At 45.0% G+C, this 25,455-nt stretch overlaps 1 protein-coding gene across 2 annotated transcripts; it reads right to left on the bottom strand.

Annotated features, from left to right (window-relative positions):
• Nucleotides 1-619: 619 nt before the first annotated feature.
• TMEM33 (transmembrane protein 33) lies at nucleotides 620-25,234 on the bottom strand. Of its 2 annotated transcripts, none has more exons than XM_044292092.1 (8): nucleotides 25,137-25,234; nucleotides 14,657-14,712; nucleotides 9,874-9,968; nucleotides 8,967-9,154; nucleotides 7,322-7,389; nucleotides 2,329-2,462; nucleotides 2,077-2,160; nucleotides 620-1,186 (listed from the first exon to the last, which is right to left on the bottom strand). In XM_044292092.1, the coding sequence occupies exons 2-8, from the start codon at nucleotides 14,699-14,701 to the stop codon at nucleotides 1,057-1,059; spliced, it is 744 nt and encodes a 247-aa protein (XP_044148027.1). In that variant the 5' UTR covers nucleotides 14,702-14,712; nucleotides 25,137-25,234; the 3' UTR covers nucleotides 620-1,056. The 2 variants fall into 2 exon arrangements, with proteins under 2 accessions (XP_044148027.1, XP_044148101.1); XM_044292166.1 differs by lacking the exon at nucleotides 25,137-25,234 and adding an exon at nucleotides 16,605-16,651.
• Between the last annotated feature and the right edge of the window lie 221 nt (nucleotides 25,235-25,455).

Raw genomic sequence — 25,455 nt, 5'->3', positions numbered from 1 at the left:
TTAAGAAGAAGTATCATAACTGAACAAAACAAAAGAAAAAACTGTGTTTAAATCAAGTGAACCACAGCTATGTGTCTATGCAAGCAGTTGGATAGGGAGGTCGTTGGTGAAGAGCCCCTTTAAGTCTAGGCCGGAGGTTGTCTTAATGTGTGCTAAAAACCTCAAAGTTAAAAGTATAATACATGTAGCCGTAATGCAGTGTAAAAATAAATAAATTTGTAAACATTACGGCCTGTGGAGTGCTGCTACATTCAGAGAGTACTGGCCCCATCTGCTCATGTGGTACCGAGACTACATGAGATTGGTGGCAAAAAAGGAAGAACAGAAGGATAAAAAAAAATAATAATAAAAAAATAAAGAGTGTGTGTACTGGAGGTACAGGACATTCAATATACTACACACCTGTATACAGTTGTTTTGGTTCAGTTATGAAGTTTATTGCATCTTTTGAAGGTGTACACTTTGGGGAAGGGGGAATGGTTGGACATTTCTAGGACCTACGAACCTCAAAAATGCTCTAAAATCACGGTGTAAACAGTACTGTATATCCTATGTACATTTCGATAGTAATCTTCATACAAACGAGATTATATAATCAGAAAGAAAGACCTCAGAACCATAAAGTAATATTTCTTTAATTTGTACAACGTTCCCGGAAAACTGATTCTACGACATTTACAGGTCGCTGCATTTTCCCTTGTTCTCAGACAAACTTTGTGCATTTTCTGCAGCTTACATATTAAAAACCCCATGCTGCAGCTTTCTAAGGCGACCAGGAGAGGAGATTCCTGACAGTACTTCTATTAGTATGTACAAAGTGGGTTCACGGTGTAGCAATCAGTCTTACATTCGCCTAAGGGGAACACGTCACAGGGATCACGCTAAGAAATTGTAACAAGTGATGTATAAAAAGGCAGAAGAGAATTCAGCGTTGTTTGCATGGATCTGTGTGGATGCCATCATCATTGTAAACCATCTGGATATCATACAGAGAGCAGAAATACCAGCTGCTAATGCTCATTTACATACATATTGTATAATTTAATTTAGAATAACTTATGCGACGGTTGGTGCCAGCCGGCTTATAAAGGCAATGCTGCTGAGGCACAGTCTTCTGACAAAGTCTGGACATGCTGGTTTCATTATAAGGTGCTCCAGGATAATCCTCAGCTCGGTGAACAAAGTCCTGGTAAATGGGGGATTAAATATACTTTGTATCAGCAGACTGCACTCTTAATTTCACGGAAATTGTATACTACTGTTCAAACAAAATCTCGACTACAAGTGGCAAAGACTACATGGCAGCAGAGGCTGTAACCCAGGCACGTTGGCCTACAGGACACAACGGGGCATGTGCCAACATATTATACAAGAAAACATTAGTCAGCCTATGCCTGGTTCGAGCCAGGTTGTACAATGGGCTATTGTACAGAAAAATACTTTTCACATACATAATGCCACCAATTTTTTCCTCCACTGTGCGTCTAGGACAATGTATCTGTGCATGGGCAGTAGGCCACATAGAACAAATCTAACACTGCACATGCATCGATAGATTGTCCTGGATGCACAATAGCGACATGTAAATTTCTACTGCGCATTCCCCGGTCCTTGGATATGGAGCATGCACAGTAGAGACACAGGGATGGAAGCGTGCATACAGTCAGGCTTCATTTGGTTAATCCCCCCAGGGCGTCAGGTCACTTGGACATAGTGCTGTGCTTGTCCAGGGGAAAGCTGATTGTTTATGTCCGGACAGTAAGTTGAGACCACAAAACTGCATCAAAATGAAAGCTATTTACATTATAGGAAAGAGAAAGTTGAGGCCCATTCACAGTTACGTTTGAATTCCAGTATCCTGAAGAGGCTGAGAATCAAGCAACCAGATCTCACCGTATCTGGCATTGGGTACAGACGGACCCCCACTAACTATAATTGGATCCAGCATTGTTTCGGCTGGACAAATACAGCTGCCTTTATGCCAGAACAGCCCATCGCATCAGGCTACTGGATTCACAATTCTACTGTGAACACTAGTAGTCTAAAGTAAAAAGCAGGAAAATTTCGGATGCTTACCGGCAGTAGGGATTTCTTCTGGAGGAATAACGCAGTGTCAGGAATCTGTAGTAAATAAAAGGCTGCAACAAGCTTCCCTGACCGCTGTAAAACACATATACATGGGTAATTAGAATTTTATTTGCCCTGATGACTGTTCCCTGTGTTTACAATAAAGTAAAATACATTTTTATTTGATTTATTAACTCCCGAGAACCCCTTCAATGGTTAAGGTAGTGATCTCAAGTCTGTGTTCCTATTACTAATTCATACCTGAGCAGCATGAAGACTGTGGCTGGCATTAAAAAGATCTCATTGCAAGCGATGAACTTCAGAATATTTTGCTGATTTGAGTTCAGTTTATCCAGAAGAGACCTGACAAACTGCAAACTGTTTGCTCCCTTGGCCTGAAATAAAAAGAAATATAAGTACATTCCGAAAATCTTCAGGTTTCACTTGTGATAAATGAGAATCTCCAGATTTTACAAGGATCCAGTAGATTGAACTCCCTATATATCATAGCATTAATAGCAGGCATGAGGTAAGGACATGGCAGGCCCCAGCAGTATGCCAGTCTATAATCATAGCCTTCATAACTTCCCTTTGCGAGCATTAAAGGGGCTGTCAGACTTAATTGTCTTTACTGAAAACGGCTGTGGGGCCAGTAAAAAAAAACAAAAAAAATAAAATAAAAAACTTGTCTTATCTTAACCAGCCCCCTCCAATCCAGCGCAGCTGTTCTTTCCTCTTCCCCAGGCTACATCAGTGACATACTGATGTGGATGCAGTGATGACATCCTGTATACCGCTGCAGCCAATCACTGAACTCAGTGGTGTACTGCTTGAGATAGCCGAGACAAGTGATTTGATGCAGCAGTATACAGGATGTCATCACCTCAACCACAGCAATATATCACTGACTGCAGCCCAGGGAAGGGACAGAATCTCTGGATTGCAGGGGGCTGGTTAAAGTAAGGAGAGTTCTTCTTTTTTATTATTTTAGCAGCTCCACAGCAGTTTTCAATAAAAAAATAAAACTCCCTTTAATAGCAGCAAAATTAAAGGCATGGCTATTTTAGAGATAATACAATCGGATCTTATAACGGATGCGGCCGGTTGTATTATTATGATGGAAGTGTTTTTGCTGATCCATGACGGATCCAGCAAAAATGTCCGTAGTGTATTGCGGATCCGCAATACACCCGGCCGGCACCCCCCCACAGAACTGCCTATTCTTGTCCGCAATTGCGACAAGAATAGGACCTGTTCTCTTTTTTTTGCGGAGCCGCGGCCCGGAAGTTCGTGCTCCGGAAATGCAGAAAGCACATAGTGTGCTATCCGCATCCCGTTCTGCCTCATTGAGAATGAATGGGTCCGCACCCATTCCCAATATTGCGGAACGGAAGCGGACCCATTTGCGGACGTGTGAATGGACCCTAATGCTGGAAACCAGCTGGCTCTGGTGGGGAAAGGTAGTATCCGGCTATTCCGGATGCAATGAACTCCCACAGGCTGTTCCTCTGCCAGAAGACTTTAGTGCCATTATGAAACTAGCCCAACTTGTAAGCTCCACCTCTTAATACTAACCACGCCTGTAAAACCTGTTGGTTTGTAATCTCAAAACAATACTGGGGTAGATTTACTAATCCAGCAGAAGACAAAGTTAACGAGGATCTGAAACCTTTCCCAACATGTTTTAGTAACTATTTGCAATCCACATGTAATAACAATCCTGGAGCATCTATTCTTATGGCTCTGTGTTGTGCCATTCCTTTATTATTCCAACTAGAAGTTATAAATGAATCGCTAGCATTTTGCAGTGAAGGTCCAGATGGGTCAATGGATCCAATCAGCACTGCCAGTATCAGACTGTGCAGGGACACCCCCCAACTGGACCTTTATAGTAGACTGCTGGCAATTCATTCATAACTTCGGAATGGCACCTGCTCCAGAATTGTTATTACATATGGGAATGCAAGTAGTTACTGAAACAGACATGTCTGGAGAGGGGACAGGCAAGCGGTTGGTGTCATTCACCACAATGGCTAGGTGCACCCACATTAGCATGCACGGACCTAATAACCCCTGAACTGCTGCCCTTGTAATACTCACTTACTTTTATAATAGATAGTAATAACTCCAAAAATAGTTACTACTTTACTTCCCCATATGTCTACTTCATGTTTGGATAATTTTGTGAATGCCATTTTATTTTTTGGGGACGTTAGAGGGCTTAGAAATAAATCTTGAAATTTTTAAGAAAATTTCCAAAACCCACTTTTTAAGGACCAGTTCAGGTCTGAAGTCACTTTTTAAGGCTTAAATAATAGAAACCACCCAGAGTTTTTGGTTGCTCTATATTACACTTTTTGTGAGGCAAGATAACAAAAAAATAGCTGTTTTGGCATCGTTTTTTTTTTTTGTTATTTACAACGTTCATCTGACAGGTTAGAGCAGGTTGTTACGGATGCAACAATACCGAATATGACAGCTTTTTTGTTTCAGTTTTATATAAAAGAATTTTTGAAAAAAATGCTTTTTTAGTGTCTCCATATTCTGAAAGCCAAGTCACAGGGTGCGCATGACCTTTTGATCACTTGCTATTACACTTTGTATGATGTAAGGTGACAAAAAAAAGCTTTTCTTACAATTTTTTTTTTTTTTTTACGATGTTCATCTGAGGAGTTAGGACATGTGATATTTTTATAGAGCAAGCCAGTACGGACACTTTTTTTTTTATTCATGTAAGTTTTACACAATGATATAATTTTGAAAACAAAAAAAATAAAAATAAATCATTTTTAGTGTCTCCATAGTCTGAGAGCCATAGTTTTTTCAGTTTTCGGGCGATTGTCTTAGGTAGGGTATCATTTTTGTGGGATGAGATGACGGTTTGATTGGTACTATTTTGGGGTGCATATGACTTTTTGATCGCTTGCTATTACACTTTTTATGATGTAAGATTACAAAAATAAATTGCTTTTTTTTTTTACACCGCTTTTTTTTACGGTGTTCACCCGAAGGGTTAGGTCATGTGGTATTTTTATAGAGCAGGTTGTTACGCAGCGATACCTAATATGTCATAGAAGTGTCTTTTTTTTTTTTTTTTACATTTAACACAATAAAAGCATTTTTGAAACAAAAAATAAATAAATCATGTTTTAGTGTCTCCATAGTCTGAGACGAGAGCCATTATTTTTTTTTTGGGCGATTGTCTTAGGTAGTGGCTAATTTTTTGCGGGATGAGGTGACGGTTAGATTGGTACTATTTTGGGGGGCATATGCCTTTTTGATCGCTTGGTGTTGCACTTTTAGTGGTGAAAGGTGATAAAAAATGTTTTTTTTAGCACAGTTTTTTTTTTTTTACTGTGTTCACCTGAGGGGTTAGGTCATTTTTTGTCCCACTCTGGAACTTCAACTTTTGGGGGTCTGATCCCTTTTACAATGCATCACAATACTTCTGTATTTCTGCATTGGCTGTAAGTGTATTATTACACACTGTAACACACTTACAGCCTGTTTGCATGTGAGATCCAGGGGGCTGGATCTCACAGGCTCTCCCAGAAGGCAGCCACGATGCCTAAAGAAGCCATCAGGCTGCCTTCCCTGCCATCGGGTTCGGTTATCAGTGACTGCCGGATCCCTGCCATCGGGTCCGGCTATCAGTGACTGCCGGACCCCTGCCGCGGATCGGGTGGGCACAGCTCCTGCACCCGCCGGAGAGCTGTACATATACGCCGCTGGGTGTTAAGTCACGTCTGGTTGCGCCGTACATGTACGGTGCTGGTCGTCAATGGGTTAATGACAGTCACTTTTTTGTGATATAGAACACTTGGAACTTTTTTTTTATTTTTTGGACTACCAAAATTACACAGGGCTTTTATATTTTTTAATTTTGATTAGGAGGAAACTGTACTTTTTTTTTTAAAGTCATGTTTATTCAAACTATAGTTCATTATTTAAATATGCAAATTATAATTAGTCCCTATATGTTTTGGATCGTTTTATTATACAATATGTACAGTTTCACATTAATGGGGTGAGTTTTTTTCTTTTATGTATTTTACCATTTTTTCTTTATGTATTTCTGCTACAAAGACCTTTTTTACCTTTTATTTGTATTTTATATATTTAGCATTTTTTTATCATCACTTTATTATTTATTTTTTAAATATATTTTTGCCACATAAGGGCCGTTTCACACGAGCGGATGCCGTGCGTGGCATCCGCTCCGTGAAAGAGTGCCAAGACCCGCTGCAGACTCCAGAGGCACGGAGCAGTAACATGACTGTTAATGCTCCGTGCCTGTCTGTGATCTCTTTCCTACGAAATCACAGTTGTCACTGTGATTTCGTAGGAAAGAGATCACAGACAGGCACGGAGCATTAACAGTCATGTTACTGCTCCGTGCCTCTGCAGTCTGCAGCGGGTCTAGGCACTCTTTCACGGAGCGGATGCCACGCACGGCATCCGCTCGTGTGAAACGGCCCTAATAGGACCGTGAAGAATTTTAATTTTGCACTTTTTCCTTTTTATAGTTTCCGTTTATTTATAAATATTTATTCATCTTTTTGCTAAAATGTTTTCTTTTTTTATATATTTTTGCAGCACTGTACATCCCCCAAGAGGTCTTTAAAAGAACTCTGGGCGACACTGACAGTTCCATAAAAAACCTTTGGGGGACTTTATTTTTGCACTATTTCCACTGTAACTGGAGCATCCAAAGGAGCAGTTACAGGGAAAACCAGCCTGCTGAGGGGGGCTTTGTACAAGGCAGAGCTGGTGAGGCTCTGCAGTCCTCTGCCCCTGACACCCAGCAATCACGTGATCGCTGGGTCTAAACTGCACAGCGCGCTGCTCACCTGTGTGAGGAGAAGGCAGAAGTGCAGATACACTGCTTCTGCCTTCTCCTTGGCTCCCCGCGGCCTCTGGCAGCCGGGGACCCGTCCTGCTCCTGCTACAGTGTAGGAGCTGTAACCCTGCAATCGTGCGGCTCCACAGGAACTAGCTAATTGCGCGATCAGCTGTGTTTCTGCCCAGCAGGACAGGTGCCGCAAACCATGGCTCTGGGGGCCGCATGCACCCCTACTGTAGGGTCTATGGTCAATCCGCCCTTGTGCCTTACCACCACAGTACACTTGGACAATAGTTGCTTTTCAGCATTTAGAATACCCTGTGATCAGCAGGACATGTCTTTACATCATAGACATCAATGGTCATGACTGGGGAGGACAAACCATAGTAATGCTACAGACAGAATACTTACATCCAGGACCTTCTTCGTGTATGTCGACGCATGAAGCAATGAAAACAGCAAAACAGGGAATATGCTCACTGAGAACCAGATTAAGGAAGACAAATCGTTTCTATATCAAATGTCACTGCCTTACACACAGAGATGTAATGATTTAAAGGGGTTCTCCAAGCTTTTAATATTGATGACCTATCCTCAGTATAGGTCATCACTATCAGATCGGTGGGGGTCCGACACTCCCACCAATCAGCTGTATGAAGGGAAGGTGCACGCAGTGTGCACATGCTGTCTCCCATCTCTCTTCCTGCTTGCTGCTGCTGTCTATTGCAAAGCAACAGTGAGCAAGAAGAGAGAAAGGAGACGTCACATGCACCCTGCGTGCCCCTTCCCTTCATACAGCTGATTGGTGGGGGTGTCGGACCGCTGGCGATCTGATATTGATGACCTATGCTGAGGATAAGTCATCAGTATAAGAGATCCCGAAGAACCCCTTTGATTGATTATTTTGGGGTTTAAAGTGGGGAAAGCACTGTCCCCCATATAGACCCTATAACAGTTTCACATACGCCTCTCATATATGGTCAATTACCATCGCCAGTCTCATGTGGGTTGATAAAATGACCTTGTTATGATCTAAAAAAATATAAGGCCTCATGCACACGACTGTATTTTGCATCCATGTGCGATTTGCATTTTTTGCGTATTGCACATAGACCCATTCATTTCTATGGTTCCCAAAAAGACAGCCAGCACATGGAGTCTGACAGATACGTAGACCCACGCTTATCACCAACGTACTAGGTGGTTTTCTTGTGTCGACTAATGACTGCTTCATCAGAGAAGATGGGAGTTGGGAGACACCATACTGCCGGTCTGGGGGGCTAGGGCCTGCAATCTCTAGCATGTAGTCCCCAAAATCTGTCCAGACAGGTGAGGCAGTGACTATTCGACACAGTCAAGCAGTTAAATAAAAGGAGTAAAGAAAACACTCTGGAGTTAGATGTGGATCCCACCTCTGGAACCTACACTTATCAGACATTCGTGGCATGTCCTGTGGATCTACGATAAGTGTCTAAGGTAGTAAGACCCCTTTAAAGGGGTTTTCCAGGCTCCTGATATAATAGCCTGATGGTCATCAGTCTCATTGAAGAGGGTCTGACACTCTGCACACCCAACTATCGGCTCATCAATGAGATATTAATGACCTATCCTGAGGGTCATCAACATAAGGAGCCCGGAAAACCCCTAAGGCCTATATTTTCACACCCCTTATTCACAATGTTCAGATGTTGTGACATCTCTTTCTTAGGGCTCATTCAGACAGCCGTATGCTGTCCGCAAAAATGCGGATCCGTTTTTTTTTTTTGCGAATTAGATGCTGTCCCATTCACTTCTATGGGGCCCGTTTCTTCCATTGCACGGCTCAGCAAAAAAATTAAACATGTCCAATACTTCTCAGTGAAAATCAGGACATGGCCCTGTTGAAGTCTATGGATCAGCAAAAAAAACAGAATGCAATCCGTTTTTTTGCGGACATGCTGAACTGTCTGCAAAAAAACGGACCCCCATTTTTGCGCACAGCATACGGCCGTCTGAATGAGCCCATATTTGACACTTTTCTAACTAACCATAGTAGACCGCTCCTAGAAAAGGATACTGGTGACAGGGTAGGAATTGACGAAGATTAGTGAATACAATAGGTAGTGGCAGCTGTCCTCTAACAGAGCCTGGCTTAAAAATGCCCGACTCAGCTGGAAGTGTGGCAACCTCTGGTGTAACCGCAGGGCACTGGTGAGGGCATTGGCCAGCAAGGCACGCTGATAAAAACTGGCAGCTTCATGTAAGCTGTGGAGTAAAAAAGAAACGCACAATTAAAAGGTGACACAGGCAAATCCGTACTACATTTTAATGCTTAAAGGGGGTATTCCGGTTGTTAGAAATTATCCCCTATCCTGCAACTATTAGATCAGCGATAGGACCTCCATCGATCACAAAACCGGGGGGGCCCATTACCCCATGCAGCCCCCCTGAAATGAACGGAGCACCAGATTGCACAATTGCACATGCATGTGGCTATTCCATTTATATCTATGAGTCCCATACTAATGGAGTGGCCGATTGCATGCCCGACCAGCTGCTGTGTGGTACGCCATCTAATAGGGGTAGGAGATAGACATTACCCCCTAACAACCGGAATACCCCTTTAATTCACTCTGTTTAATCTATTGCAATAAGGAAGCGAGCATATCTGGACACATGGAAAAAAATATCCGAAAAATGGTACAATGTAGGTAGTGCTGCTCCAGATGTAGATGAATAGACTTCTATGGCCCCTATGAATGTAGACTGATAGGCTCTGAGGGCAATGTTGAGTAATTGGACTTCCTGGGAACCATCTTGTCCTACTATCGTTTCAGCTTATACAGAGGGATTCTAATAACTGGAGTATAAAACGGATGGAGCGGTATATGCAATCGCTTACATAGGTTCACCGTAGAATAATGAACAATATGTTCCTCCAAATCTAGTCTGAGAATACTCTACAAAAAATAAGAGGAACCTACCCTAAAATAGGAAGAATAAATAATGCTGAACAGTAAACCGTGAACCATCGCGACAGCCACATCGCCGTGTCAAGTTTATTCGCCATCAGGAATTGCTACAAAAAAAAAAAAAAAAAACGGTTATCATTTATAGCATATATTTTTCTCAATACATTCATAATACAGTATGGGGCAGATGTACCAAGACCAGCGTTACAAATGCCAGTCAGTGTTAAAGGGGTTGTCCTGCCATATATTGATGACCTAGTGTCATAGGTCTGATCAGTGGAGAACAGACACCTGACACCCCCGCTGATCAGCTGTTTAACGAGGCGGCGGCGCTCCATGCGAGTGCCACTTACTCTTCATTACATTACCTGTCGCCTCGGCAGTGCAGTGAATGGAGCGAGTGCTTGTCATTACATTACACCACCGTTCCAGAGGAGACGACGCAAAGTGTAGTGAAAAGGAAGTGGCGCTTCTCTTCAAACAGCTGATAAGTGGAGGTGCTGGGGCTGGGACGTGGACCCCCCCCGATAAGCTATTGATGACCTATCCTGATGACAGGTCATCCATATAAGACAACCCCTTTAAGTCCATTGGTGTAGAATGAGCAAAATTTAAAAGCCACGGACCTATTACTAAATGTGGTGCATCTCCAGGCAGTCGGTGCATCAGAAAATCTAATCTACACCAGCTCTGACTGTTTCTGGTGTAAATTATAGTAAATATGTTGGGCCATGGACGCTCCCGCCACCTCCCACATTTTGTACCAATTTTGAAAAGTAGCGAGAGAAGTGAAAACTCACAAATGAGGCACAGATAAAGCGTGAGGAGCTACTGGTTTGTATAAAAGGTAGGACTTTTATTTCTACAGTTTAGAAATTCTTTTCAGGTGAGCATAGCCCATGTGTCATTGCCTTTATCAGCGCAGCTCCTGATGACAGACTCCCTTTAAATCTCTTATGTATACTCCTTTCGTTTAACCCATTCCCAACATTCACGCCTGTCAGCCATTTAAAGATGGTGTCCCCTTTGGAGTGTAGCAGGCGCCGTAGCTGCTGGTAGCCTGCCGTTTTACCCAGTAGACACCCAGAGCTAATGTCTGTGCATCTGAGCAGCTTTTCCCCAGAAGAACTAGGCTCCCGTGGCCCAAACAGCACCCCGACGCTGAAATCGAGGGAGCCATTTGTTTCCTGTGGTAGCCTCGAGACTTAGGAAGGCCTGAGGATACCACAGCAATATGTTACTAATAGGCAGGGCTCTACAGGAGCATAGCGCATCTCCTATAGACTACAATTGTCTAAGGGGACTTAGTATAAGAAAAAAAAAAAAAAGATAAAAAAAAATGTATTAAAAAATGTAAATAAAAAAAAAATAAAAAAATAAAAGATTAATTCTAATCACCACCCTCTCCCTATAATAAAGAAATAAAATTAAAAAAAATAAACATCATTTGTACCACCAGGTCCAAAATGCCCATACTATTAAAATATAAACCTATATATCCTGTAGAAAAAAACTAAAGCGGACAACATTTTTCACAGCTTCTCCTCTCCAAATAAATAGGAGATCAAAAAGTCACACTCCAAAATGGTATCAATAAAAACTAAAGATTGAACTTCAAAAAATTAACCCTCTAACAACTCCAAAGACATACATAGAAAAAAGTTATGGTGGTCAGAATATGGTGATGCAAAGTTTTTAATTTATTTTTTATTTTTAAGCATTACGGTAAAACACAAGATAACCTATAAAAATGTGGTATCACCGTAATCATACTGATTATACTGAACGCAAAAATGAAACGAGATAGAAAAAAGATAAAACTGTGGCGGGAATTGTGTTTATTACCCAATTTCACCCCATTAGTTTTTGTTTTTTTCCAGCTTCCCAGTACATTGTATGCAATATTAAATGGTGCCAAATCGAAAAAAACAACTTGTCCCATGAAAAAAAAATTATAATCTAACCTTAATATGGCTACGTGAACAGAGAAAAATAATAAAGTTATGGCTCCAGGAAGGCAGAGAATGAAAGACAAAAATTGAAAATCGTCTGGTTGGAGCGGGTTAACCAATGAATCCCAGATTAACATTATGGTGCTAACAACGGAACGTTGTCATGTAACCATAAAACATGGTTGGCCATAATCTAAAAAAGAAAGTGTAAACTGCATGGTATAGGTTTTTTTGGCGGCTGATTGTACAATCTACTGCACTTTACCATAAAAAGATAAAAAGAAAAAAAAGAAAAATAATATATATATATATATATATATATATATAGTAACAACAATAATTTGCCAGCATTTGCCACCCAGACACAGGTGAATAGGGCACTCTTCTCTCCTCCATTGGGTGAATGTGGGCCTATGACTAAGTTCGTGGGCACCAGAAGCTTTTCATATGCAAAAAATGTTCACCAAAACACACAGAGGGACTTTTACAAAGGTCTTTACACCACTATTGTCACATGCAAGCCATAACTTGCGACTTTTTAAGGTTCAACACTTTTCTAAAGAGGTGAGAGAAAGGGGTGAAGCCAAGCATGAGGGGCAGCGGGGGCCGCGCTTGTGCGGCGTCTTCTTTTTCCTTGTTGGCAGGTAGACGGGAGCGAGCATATTCGTGCATGTGCGGTCTCTCCCGTTCTGACCCCCACTCTTAACATGGCCGGGGCAGAGGATCCTCACTGACGAAGCTGCTATTGGACACTGCTAACAGCAGCATTGGGGGCACGCTCGTACAAGCAGGCAGCCCGACGATATCACCAGAGAGCGGCTTTCCTGTACTGTCAATCAAGCCTGACGGTACCGCCCCCTGACAGATACAGGAAGAGGAGACCGGTGGAAGGCTAGTGAAGAGCGCAGATGAAATAACGCCTTTCATGGGGCCGGCAACCGGCAGGGCAGGTGTGACACCAGCCTAATAGGAGGCCTGGAAACAGGGACTGCAGACGAGAGATACGGAAGAGGCCATACAGCGAGTGCAGCTACTCAGCATTATCTTTAATTATCTACCAGCGCTGGAATGTAAGGAGAGTTAATATTTAATGAGCTTTAATTAACCATTTCCATTTACTGAGATTATGGCAACCAAAGGTCAGAAAACATAACAGCCAACCCTATCACATTACGTCCCCCACCCTCCAGACGTCAAAGATCCATTCATTTGGGCTCTGTTCACATTTACATGGTAGTAGATTGTTATGTTTGCAATCGTTGCCCAGTCTGTGAGGTGCTTCAGTGGAGTGGATGTGATCCCACCGCACACTCAGGGTTATCATGCAAATTAAAGGTCTTTTATTCTGACATATCCTCCAATGGGTACAGAAGGCTGCTTGCTGGCATTAAATGGAAACCTTCAAGGTTGACATTCACCGACTGAATGTCCATGTCCGGCCACAGTTACACAGTGAGCAGCACCAGAATATGGGCAATCTTTCCTCCCTCTGAGAGCAAACAAAGGTTTTCATTCACTGACAGGCAGAGGTGTTGAGAATAAAAAGAGTAAAGCTTCTGAAGTATTATATTTTTTTATAAATGTAGATAAAAAAAAAATAATAAAAAAAAACAAAACACACCTGTCCCCAGCCCAGTGTCTGGCCCTTTAAGGAGTGCAGTGGGGATAGTTTATTTTGACCCATTCTGTGTCACATATAGAAGAATATTGGTTTGAAACCCCCTTAAAAAATTAACTACTTGGGCTACTTTCACATATGCGTTTGGTGCAGATCCGTATTGTATCTGCACAGACGAATCCGCACCGATAATGCAAACGTTTGTATCCGTTCAGAACCGATCCGTTTGCATTATCATGAACAAAGTCAAAACGGATCCGTCCTGACTTACATTGAAAGTCAATGGGGGACGGATCCGTTTTCATATGCACCAGATTGTGTCAGTGAAAACGTATCCATCCCCATTGACTTACACTGTAAGTCAGGACGGATCTGTTTGGCTCCGCCTAGACAGGCGGACATCAAAACGCTGCAAGCCGCATTTTGCTGTCCACCTCCAGAGCGGAATGGAGGCGGAACGGAGCCAAACTGATGCCTTCTGAACGCATTCTTATCCATTCAAAATGCATTGGGGCTGAACCGATCCGTTTTGGGCCGCTTGTGAGAGCCCTGGAACGGATCTCACAAGCGGACCCAGAGACTCCAGTGTGAAAGTGGCCTTAAAGGGTTTGTATACGCTAATTTCTGAGACTGGAAGGACCTTTGTTGGTGATCACACTTACCTGATCCCCAGTTCTGGGTCCTGGCTCGTTTGCTCCCCAGCCCCGGTTGCTTGTCTTGAGTCCCTTCGTGAAAACATCCTGTTTGACGCCATTACAGCGAATAACTGACCACTGCTTCCCTTGCATTATGTTAAATGGTCATGTGATGCAAGGAGAGCAGATCTCCACTGTGGCCAGTGTTTGGCTGCAGCGGCATCAAGATAAAAGTTTTCATAGTGAAACCCAAGAGGCCTGGAAGCGAATGAGCCAAGTCCCAGCACCTAGGGATCAAGGAAGCATAATCAGCAAGGTGAATCTGCATGTCTGAAAGTTCATAGAAATTATTGCGCGACCCCTTTAACTGTGTGGGCTATAGCCTAGGAAACCTCATGCCCCTAAGCATCCCAATGCCAATGGCTCCTTGATATTTTATTTTAGTCTGGAGCACTGAATGACACAACAGAGTAACAGGAAGATGCTCCAGAATTGTTATATGAGGAAAATGCAAGATTTTATTACAGCAGACATGTCAGGAGACACCAGTCACCGGCTAGAAGGTCAGAAAACATGTGATAACTACTCACCACAGCTCCAGCCTGAGGAACGCTGTTAGGGACCGTGTCCGCCATCTCCGCTAAATCTGAAACAGGAAACAAACATCTACTTAAAAAGGGTAACAGTAGTAATAGTAAATCACCAGCTACCAGAGGGTTACCAGGAGGAAGCCGGGCGCTACTACTCCACCATGTTCTACAGAATTCTGTATTGTTATCATTTTCCACCATGCCAGAAGCTGGCACCGGCAGGGGTGCGATATGGTTTTCAATTCCCACCATGTCAGAAGCTGGCACTGGCAGGGGTGCGATATGGTTTTCAATTCCCACCATGTCAGAAGCTGGCACTGGCAGGGGTGCGATATGGGTATCATTTCCCACCATGTCAGAAGCTGGCACTGGCAGGAGTGCGATATGGGTATCATTTCCCACCATGTCAGAAGCTGGTGCTGGCAGTGGTGCGATATACCCATCTTTTATTAGAAGAGGATCGGCTTCATTTACTTTTCCTCAGGTCAGGTTAGCGATTGGTGGTAGGGCGCTTTAATGTCTGGAAATCCCACTTGTGACACTGGAAAATTAGAATGGGTGAATTGTCATCTCCACAGGATATGTCATAAATGTCCCCTAGGTTGAGGGTCCCACTCTAATATCAAGAACAGGGCATTTGCCTATTTTCTGAAGTCTTATAGAAGTGAACAGCGAGAAGCGCATGCGCATCCATCTCTCCCTTCACACGAGTCAGAAGTCTTATTTTTGAGATGGCAGCGGACCCCAGAGATGGAGAGTTATACGTTATTTCAGATGCATTTTCATAAACCAGTCAGTCAACCACCTAACCACACATACTTACCCCATTCAGAAATATCTAGTTTCGGTGTTCATTATTTGTATTTTTTGCATACAATAATCTTGAGTTTTGTTAGAAATAATACTTTTGTCCCCCACTCATATAGTGTATATATATCCTTCATAAATGGCCAATAATTTACCAATAACACATTTCTTATAGTAAAATGGTAACATTGGGATTTTTCTTACCATCATGTAAGTAATCGGGCTACTTAGATAGATCTTAAAGGGGTTTTCTTGGATTTTACCCTCAGGATAGGTCATCGATATAATATCGGCAGGGGTCCACCCGGTACCCCCGCTGATCAGTTGGTTGAAGGGAAGTCACACGCCTTGCCAGCGCAGCGGTGAGCAGGTGTAATTACAAGCCGTCCCATTAATTTCTATGGGATGGTTCGTTCCTATACACTTGAATAGGAAGGATCCTTCCTACTAAAGTGAATGGGACAGCTTCTTATAATTACACCTGCTCACCGCTGCGCTGTCGACGGCGAGCAGGTAAAATATGAAGGGAAGGCTGCGCAGCCACGGTATGCACGGATCGGTGGGGGTTCCAGGTGTCAGACTCCTGACGATCTGATATTGATGACTTATCCCAAGGGTAGGTCATCAATATTAAAAGCCTGAAAACCCCTTTAAACAATATTTATTGGAATACAGAAAACATCAGGAATTTCACACATTGTAAGTTAATATGCAATGCCCTCTGCATTTAGTAACTGGAAAACACTGTTCTACATTTGATAATTGTAAGAAATCTATACATTTGTCCACAGAAAAGGTTAGAAAAGATATAGATAGAGATATAGAGTCTAACCTTTTCTGTGGACAAATGTGTATATATACACACACACACACACACACACACACACACACACACTCACCTAAAGAATTATTAGGAAAACCTGTTCTATTTCTCGTTAATGCGATTATCTAGTCAGCCAATCACATGGCAGTTGCTTCAATGCAGGTAGGGTTGTGGTCCTGGTCAAGACAATCTCCTGAACTCCAAACTGAATGTCAGAATGGGAAAGAAAGGTGGGCTACAAACAGCAGAAGACCCCACCGGGTACCACTCATCTCCACTACAAATAGGAAAAAGAGGCTACAATTTGCACGAGCTCACCAAAATTGGACTGTTGAAGACTGGAAAAATGTTGCCTGGTCTGATGAGTCTCGATTTCTGTTGAGACATTCAAATGGTAGAGTCCGAATTTGGCGTAAACAGAATGAGAACATGTATCCATCATGCCTTGTTACCACTGTGCAGGCTGGTGGTGGTGGTGTAATGGTGTGGGGGATGTTTTCTGGGCACACTTTAGGCCCCTTAGTGCCAATTGGCCATCGTTTAAATGCCACGGGCTACCTGAGCATTGTTTCTGACCATGTCCATCCCTTCATGACCATCATGTACCCATCCTCTGATGGCTACTTCCAGCAGGATAATGCACCATGTCACAAAGCTCGAATCATTTCAAATTGGTTTCTTGAACATGACAATGAGTTCACTGTACTAAAATGGCCCCCACAGTCACCAGATCTCAACCCAATAGAGCATCTTTGGGATGTGGTGGAACAGGAGCTTCGTGCCCTAGATGTGCATTCCTCAAATCTCCATCAATTGCAAGATGCTATCCTATCAATATGGGCCAACATTTCTAAAGAATGCTATCAGCACCTTGTTGAATCAATGCCACGTAGAATTAAGGCAGTTCTGAAGGCAAAAGGGGGGTCCAACACCGTATTAGTATGGTGTTCCTAATAATTCTTTAGGCGAGTAAATAATGCAAGAATGTGAGCAGTACAGCATAAAGTTGTAGAAGGGTGCCAACCTCCAAAAAATACAAAAGAAAAAAATTCCACAGCACAGCTGTTTGGTGATTGAAATACACTTTATTTGATATACTTTTGGAAGTGCCGTGGAATTTTTTCTTTTATATATATATATTTTTTTTTTCGCAGGTGAGAACTGATTATCTATCACCAGTAGAACACCCTGTGTATTCCTGTTTATAGTATAAGGACAGGGGAGAACATAGGAGAGGTGAGAACTAGTGAGTAGAACACCCTGCTTTTCACTGTTTTTGATAAATAAGGGCATTAGGGTTAGGGCTGAAACGATTATTCGAATAACTCGATTAAATCGAGTCAAAAAATTCATCGATGCAGTTTCCCTGCATCGAGGAATCGTTCAGATCACGTGATCACGGAGCGGGAGTGAAATTAAGCGTCTCACTCACCGCTTCCGTGTCCTCCGGAGCCAGAGAGGCAGGACTGAGCGGCCGGCACACCTGAGGGAGGAGGAGGGAGAGGGAGTCTCTCCCTCCCCACTGTGCGCGGCTGCCGCTGAAGACCAAGTAGGAGGAGGAGGAGGAGGGGAGGGGAGGGGAGGGACTGTGGCCACTGCACCACCAATGAATGTGCCGGCCATATCCCACAGGGTCCCCCTCCTCCCCCCCCCCCATCATTGGTGGCAGTGTCTGTTCCGATCGGAGCCCCAGCAGTGTAATGCTGGGGCTCCGATCGGTTACCATGGGAGCCAGGACGCTGCTTAAGTCCTGGCTGCCATGGTATGTTAGTAGTGAGCAGAGAGCAGCGCATTATACTCACATGCGCTGTGTCCGCCGGTCGCTCCTTCTTCTGTCTGTGCGGCGGATTGCTAATGCTTACAGCATTAGCAATCCGCCGCACAGACAGAAGAAGGAGCGACCGGCGGCCACAGCGCACGTGAGTATAATGCGCTGCTCTCTGCTCACTACTAACATACCATGGCAGCCAGGACTTAAGCAGCGTCCTGGCTCCCATGGTAACCGATCGGAGCCCCAGCATTACACTGCTGGGGCTCCGATCGGAACTGACACTGCCACCAATGATGGGGGGGGGGGGGAGGAGGGGGACCCTGTGGCCACTGCCACCAATGATTAATACTGGGGAGGGGGGGGGGGGGGTTGCGTTACCAGAGGGGGCATATCAGAGGCTGGGGGAGGCAGATCAGAGGCTGGGGGGAGGGAGGGGAGGCAGATCAGAGGCTGGGGGGAGGGAGGGGAGGCAGATCAGAGGCTGGGGGGAGGGAGGGGAGGCAGATCAGAGGCTGGGGGGAGGGGGGGAATGCAGATCAGAGGCTGGGGGGAGGGGGGGAATGCAGATCAGAGGCTGGGGGGAGGGGGGGAGGCAGATCAGAGGCTGGGGGGGAGGCAGATCAGAGGCTGGGGGGGGGGGAGGCCAGATCAGAGGCTGGGGGGAGGCAGATGGAGAGAGAGTGGTTAATGGAGGCTGCAAGCACCACCTTGGCATGTATAAAGTTATTGGTTTAGAGAGGGGTTAATGAAGGCACCTCCAAGGTGCTTTCATTAACCTCTTCAGACCAATAACTTTATACATGCCTAATGCCAAGGTGCTTCCATTAACCCCTCCAAACCCAATGGGCATGTATAAAGTTATTGGTTTGGAGGGGTTAATGGAAGCACCTTGGCATTAGGCATGTATAAAGTTATTAACCCCTTCAAACCAATAACTTTATACATACCTAATTACGTACGTTATTTTAAGTAGCTTTTTCTTATTAGATTACTCGATGAATCGAGAAATATAATCGATAGAATACTCGATTACAAAAATATTCGTTTACTGCAGCCCTAATTAGGGTACTTTCACACACTTGCGGCACAGGATTCCGGCAATCAGGACGGAAACGGATGGCATTTGTCAGACGAATCCGTCTCACCGGTGTCATCTGAAAAAAACGGATCCGCTATTTTTTTTTTGCATTTTTAAAGATCTGCGCATGCGGAGACCGTAAAACCAGATCCGTTTTGCCATAACACTTACATTTCAATGGAAATTAATGCTGGATCCGGCATTCTGGCAAGTGTTCAGGATTTATGGCCGGAGAGAAGACTGCAGTATTTTCTCCGGCCAAAAAACGTAAGAGGGACTGAACTGAAGACATCCTAATGCATACTGAACAGAATGCTCGCCATTCGGTATTGAGCCCCTAGGACAGAACTCAATACCAGAAAAGAAAAATGCTAGTGTGAAAGTACCCTTAGATTGATAGATAAAATATATTTCTGATTAACATTTCTAAATTTATATGAAAGTTAAAGGGAACCTGTCACCTGAAAAAAAAAAAAAGCCTCCCAAACCGCCAGCATTACCTTAAAGTAGTCAGAAGTATGTTACTAAAGATCCTTTTCTTCACCAAAATCTTTCCTCTCTGCGCGTGCGCCAGGCTTTTCCATCATGCGCGCGCCTGACGCATGCGCGGAGGGACAAAAGAAGCGGCCAGCCGAATGCGGGAGCCAGAGACGGGATCGCACAGTGACAAGGGGTGCACCACGCATGCGCGAGACTTGCACGATCCTAGACTCACAGCAGGATGTCAATCACAGTGAAGGGAGGACGGGAAAGGGGGCGTGGTTATCCTGACTTGAAGCGAGGAGGCTGATGCCGCCTTGACTTCAAACTCTGCTGTTACATAGCGCGTGCAGCGGATTAAAGTTCGTTTTTCAAGATTTTGGTGCATCTGGCCGGAGGAAGAAAAGGATCTTTAGGAACGTACTGTTCGCTACTTTAAGGTAATGCTGGTGGTTTGGGGGGCGTTTTTTAGGTGACAGGTTCCCTTTAAAGGGGTTGTGCAGCCTGTTAATATTGATGACCTATTCTTAGGAATCAGCTGTTTAAAGAGAAGGCGGCACTCCATGCAAGTGTTACTTCCTCTTCATTACACTGCCCATCGTCTCAGAAGTGTAGTTCACTTGAATGGAGCGATTACTTGTAATTAAACTATGCTGCTGCTGCAAAGGGGGGCGACGGGCAGTGTAATGAGGAGGAAGTAGTGCTCGCGTGGAGCTCCGCCTCCTTCAGACATCTGATCGGCAGAAGTGTTGGACCCCCCGGCCAATCAGAGGACTGCAGCAGCACTGAAACGATGTGTATGGGATGGGATCTACTGCACATGCGTGTCTATGTGCGCTTCCATGGTCCAGCCTCCAGAGAGGCCAGTGCTTTTTCCTATAGTGTGCAAGCACAACCACTGATGGATTTTTGGGGTGGTCATAAACACTGGATACAGGCCGTGTATAATGTGAAAGAAAAATGAATCAAGCCAGCAAAGGAAGCAATATGGGCAATCACAATACATTAGCACATGCCTTGCGTTAACATCATGTCATTTCAGTCTGGCTCACGCACATATTATTGGCAGATCGCCATTCAAGGGAGTGACTTCCCACATTAATGCCAAGTGGGTTCTGTGGATTACAACACACTGGAAAAACTGGAAAAGTAGAAACACCATCAGAAAAAAATAAAAAAAAATAGTAGTTTCTGCTGAAAAACCTAAGGCCCCTTTCACACAGGCGAGATTTCCACGCGGGTGCAATGCATGAGGTGAACGCATTGCACCCGCACTGAATCCGGACCCATTCATTTGAATGGGGCTGCGCACATGAGCGGTGATTTTCACTCATCACTTGTGCGTTGCGTGAAAAATCGCAGCACACTCTATATTGTGCGTTTTTCACACGACGCAGGCCCCATAGAAGTGAATAGGGCTGCGTGGAAATCGCAAGCATCCGCAAACAAGTGCGGATGCGGTGCGATTTTTAACGCGTGGTTGCTAGGAGACGATCGGGATGGGGGCCCGATCATTATTATTTTCTCTTATAACATGGTTAGAAGGGAAAATTATAGCATTCTTATTACAGAATGCCAAGTAAATTAGGGATGGAGGGGTTAAAAAAATAAAATAAATTAAACTCACCTCATCCACTTGTTCGCACAGCCGGCTTGCCTTCTTTCTTCTTCGAGGACCTGGGAGGAAAGGGACCTTTGGTGACGTCACTGCCCTCATCACATGGTCCATCACCATGGTGATGGACCATGTGATGAGCACAGTGACATCATCAAAAGGTCCTTTAGCCAGGTCCTGAGGAAGAAAGAAGAGGAGATCCGCTACACAATCAAGTAGATGGGGCGAGTTAAATTTGTTTATTTTTAACCCCTCAATGGACATTTTACTAAGCATTCTGTATTAAGAATGCTACTATTTTCGCTTATACCCATGTTATAAGTAGGGCTGCAACGATTAATCAACGTTATCGATAATATTCGATAACAGGATTTGTTTCGACGAATCCAGTTATCGAATAATCGGCCGATTCGTTGCTATGCGGGCAGGCCTATGCCTGCAGGTCCTGGAACTTTGAATCAGCACATCTTTATTACCTTACAATGAAGCTCCAGTAACAAGCAGAGCGGACGGCGGCATAAAGTCACTCACGTGACACGCCTGCTCCATTCATAAAGTGGGCGGAGCAGGTGCGTCACGTGAGTGAGTGACGTTACGCCGCCGCCAACTCTGCTTGTTACTGGAGCTTCATTCTAAGGTAATAAAGATGTGCTGATTCAAAGTTACTGCCAGAATAGTCGACTGCTGTGAGCGGCGGGGCTGGGGCTGGGGCTGTTATGTGGAGGGGGATGTGTGGATGGCACTGTTATGGGGGAGATCTGTGGATGACACATATATCATAAGATGCTATATATTGTCATCCACAGATCCCTCTCCCCATAACAGCGCCATCCACAAATCCCCCCCATAACAGCGCCATCCACAAATCCCCCCCCATAACAGCGCCATCCACAAATCCCCCCCCATAACAGCGCCATCCACAAATCCCCCCCCATAACAGCGCCATCCACAAATCCCCCCCCATAACAGCGCCATCCACAAATCCCCCCCCATAACAGCGCCATCCACAAATCCCCCCCATAACAGCGCCATCCACAAATCCCCCCCCATAACAGCGCCATCCACAAATCCCCCCCCATAACAGCGCCATCCACAAATCCCCCCCATAACAGCGCCATCCACAAATCCACCCCATAACAGCGCCATCCACAAATCCCCCCCATAACGGCGCCATCCACAAATCCCCTCCATAACGGCGCCATCCACAAATCCCCTCCATAACGGCGCCATCCACAAATCCCCTCCATAACGGCGCCATCCACAAATCCCCTCCATAACGGCGCCATCCACAGATCCCCCTATAACGGTGCCATCCACAGATCCCCCTATAACGGTGCCATCCACAGATCCCCCCATAACGGTGCCATCCACAGATCCCCCCATAACGGTGCCATCCACAGATTCCCCCATAACGGTGCCATCCACAGATTCCCCCATAACGGTGCCATCCACAGATTCCCCCATAACGGTGCCATCCACAATTTGTTTTAATATGGCCTTTGAACATAATTTTTCAAGTAAAATCATATAAACCCCTTTTTTTTGTCATTTTGGTGGTTTTTCCCGATTAATCGATGAAATTATCGACAACTAATCGATTATTCAAATTAGGGGTGGGCGATATGGCCTAATATTGCTATATAATTTTAAGCATGTGCGATATATTGTTTTCTATATTTGGGGGGTTTAAACTTTATTTTTTTTACTTTTTATTTAATAACTATTAGCCTCCTTAAGGGCTAGAACCCTTGTCTTATTCACCCCAATAGATCTCTATCAGGGTGAATAGGACTTTACACTCTTCCTGCTGCCCTGTGCTTTGTGCACACAACAGCAGGGAGCTGACCATGGCAGCCAGCCTCTGATCAGCCCCCCAGCCTCTGATGTAGGCCCCCCAGCCTCTCCCTTTTAATCAGCCCCCTCTGCTAACTCAAACCCACCCCCCTCCCCAGTATTGATCATTGATGGCAGGGGCCCCCTTCCCCCCACATCATTGGTGGCAGCAGCAGTTCCGATCGGAGTCCCAGCAGTGTAATGCTGGGGCTCCGATCGGTTACAATGGCAGCCAGGACGCTACTGAAGTCCTAGCTGCCATGGTATGTCAGTGAGCAGCATTATACTCACGTGTGCTGTGGCCGCTGGGCGCTCCTTCTTCTGTCTGTGCGGCGCATTGCCAATGCTTATAGCTTACGTGCGCTCCTTCTTCTGTCTGTGCGGCGCATTGCTAATGCTTATAGCATTAGCAATGCGCTGCACAGACCTATGAGAAGAAGAAGCGCCCGGCGGCCGTGGCGCACGTGAGCTATAAGCATTAGCAATGCACCGCACAGACAGAAGGAGTGCCTGGCGGCCACAGCACACGTAAGTATAATGCTGCTCACTGACATACCATGGCAGCCAGGACTTCAGTAGAGTCCTGGCTGCCATGGTAACTGATCGGATGCCGCTCCATGGTCATATCGCAGTCCGGCGATATGCACAAAATCCATATCGCCTATACCGCCCGCCCCTAATTCAAATAATCGTTAGCTGCAGCCCTAGTTATAAGGAAAAATAATAAAATCTACACAACACCAATCTCAAACCCGAACTTCTGTGAAGAAGTCCGGGTTCGGGTCTGGGTACCAAACATGACGATTTTTCTCACGCGCGTGCAAAACGCATGAAACCACTTTGCACTCGCGCGGAAATATCGCGCATTTTCCTGCAACGTGCCCGGGTGAAACCAGCCTAAGTGCTGTATTATATTCGGAGTCTCTCGCGCTCATAGTACCAGCGCAGCTCAAGCTCAATATCCCGGCTACACGGCAGATTTCTTACAGACATTTCTGCAACTGAAAACCCGTTCCGTTCATCTCAGCAGGGTTGTTCCTGCGGCCAGCACATGGATTTCTGCAAGCTCCGTTTACATGACAGTTGTAGAAATGTCTTCCCAAATTTCTGCAACAAATCTATGAGTGGATTCCCCCTTATTGATTACATTGAAGGGGTATTCTGGTCATTTCACGTTATGCCCTATCCACAGGAGAGGGGGCAATTATTAGATCAGTGGGGGTCCACGATCACGAGAACAGGGGCCCCGTAAACTGCAGGGCTCCCCGAAATGTAGAGTAGCAGGTCGGACATGTGTTCTGCTGCTCCATTATTCAATATGGGACTACTGGATATGGAGCTCACTCTTTCCTGGGCCCCGTTTTCGCGAGTTTAAATCCACAGTGTGTAAATTTATGCCACAGATTTCGCATTTGAAATGTACCGGCGCTAATCTGTGATCGCTCTCCTTGTGGCCGTACCCTTAAAGGGGGTTTCTCACATCTGACATTGGTAGCATATCCTAGCTACCAATGTCAGACAGGTGCGGGTCCCACCGCTAGGATCTACACCTATCTCTAGAATGGGGCCCCCAAAGTGAACGAGAGCGCACTGCGTATGCGTGGCAGCCATCCATTCATAGACTGATAGATATATGAGAAGACAGACGGAGTGACTGGGTCAGTCATACTGGACTTTCTGCTCGTATCCTGGGGTAGTGTGTGATCTGGATGATGAAGCACCAGTACCGCACTATGGAGGTGATTACACAACACAGATACTATAGGGGGGATTTATCAAAACTGGTGGAAAGAAGAACTCGCTGCAACCAATCGGTGTCCACCTTTCATTTTCCTAAGAAGCCGTGATAAATAAAGCGTGGATTCTGATTGGTTGCTATGGGCATTTCTCCTTTACACCAGTCTTTGCTTAGGTCACACAGTATCCGCACACACAGCCCCAGGCCTCCCGCATCATGGCTGCCGAGTCCATTCATTCTACATGATGCCATCCCCAGCCACATAATGCCCGGTTACCCACTATACGAGATTACACCCGGTCAGTCCCGGGTGGCCACCCGTCACCAATACTCACCGCACACAAGTCGCCGTACCGGCCACACTCTTCCTCCGGCAGCGACAGCGACCCTGTGACGTCACTCAGCGGCTCCGCCAATGACTGCGGAGGAAGCAGAAAGAGAGGCGTGGATCCGCAGCAGCAACGGGGCGGGAGCTGTCGCGAAACTAAGAACGTCACGATGATTGGCGGAGTGAAGAGCCAATGAGAGATGCGGAAGGAATGACAGTTCTAGAACGTTCTGCACGGTGGATACGGTCATGTCAGCTGAGGGATGCGGACGGGCTGTGGACATGGTGGCCCAGCTGGAGCCACAGGAATGGAGGGAAGGCTTCAT

This window comes from Bufo gargarizans, chromosome 1 (assembly GCF_014858855.1).
Source record: "Bufo gargarizans isolate SCDJY-AF-19 chromosome 1, ASM1485885v1, whole genome shotgun sequence".
NCBI classification, from domain to species: Eukaryota; Metazoa; Chordata; class Amphibia; order Anura; family Bufonidae; genus Bufo; species Bufo gargarizans.
Note: the sequence above shows the minus strand (reverse complement) of the source record. Positions and strands in the feature narration are given on the sequence as shown.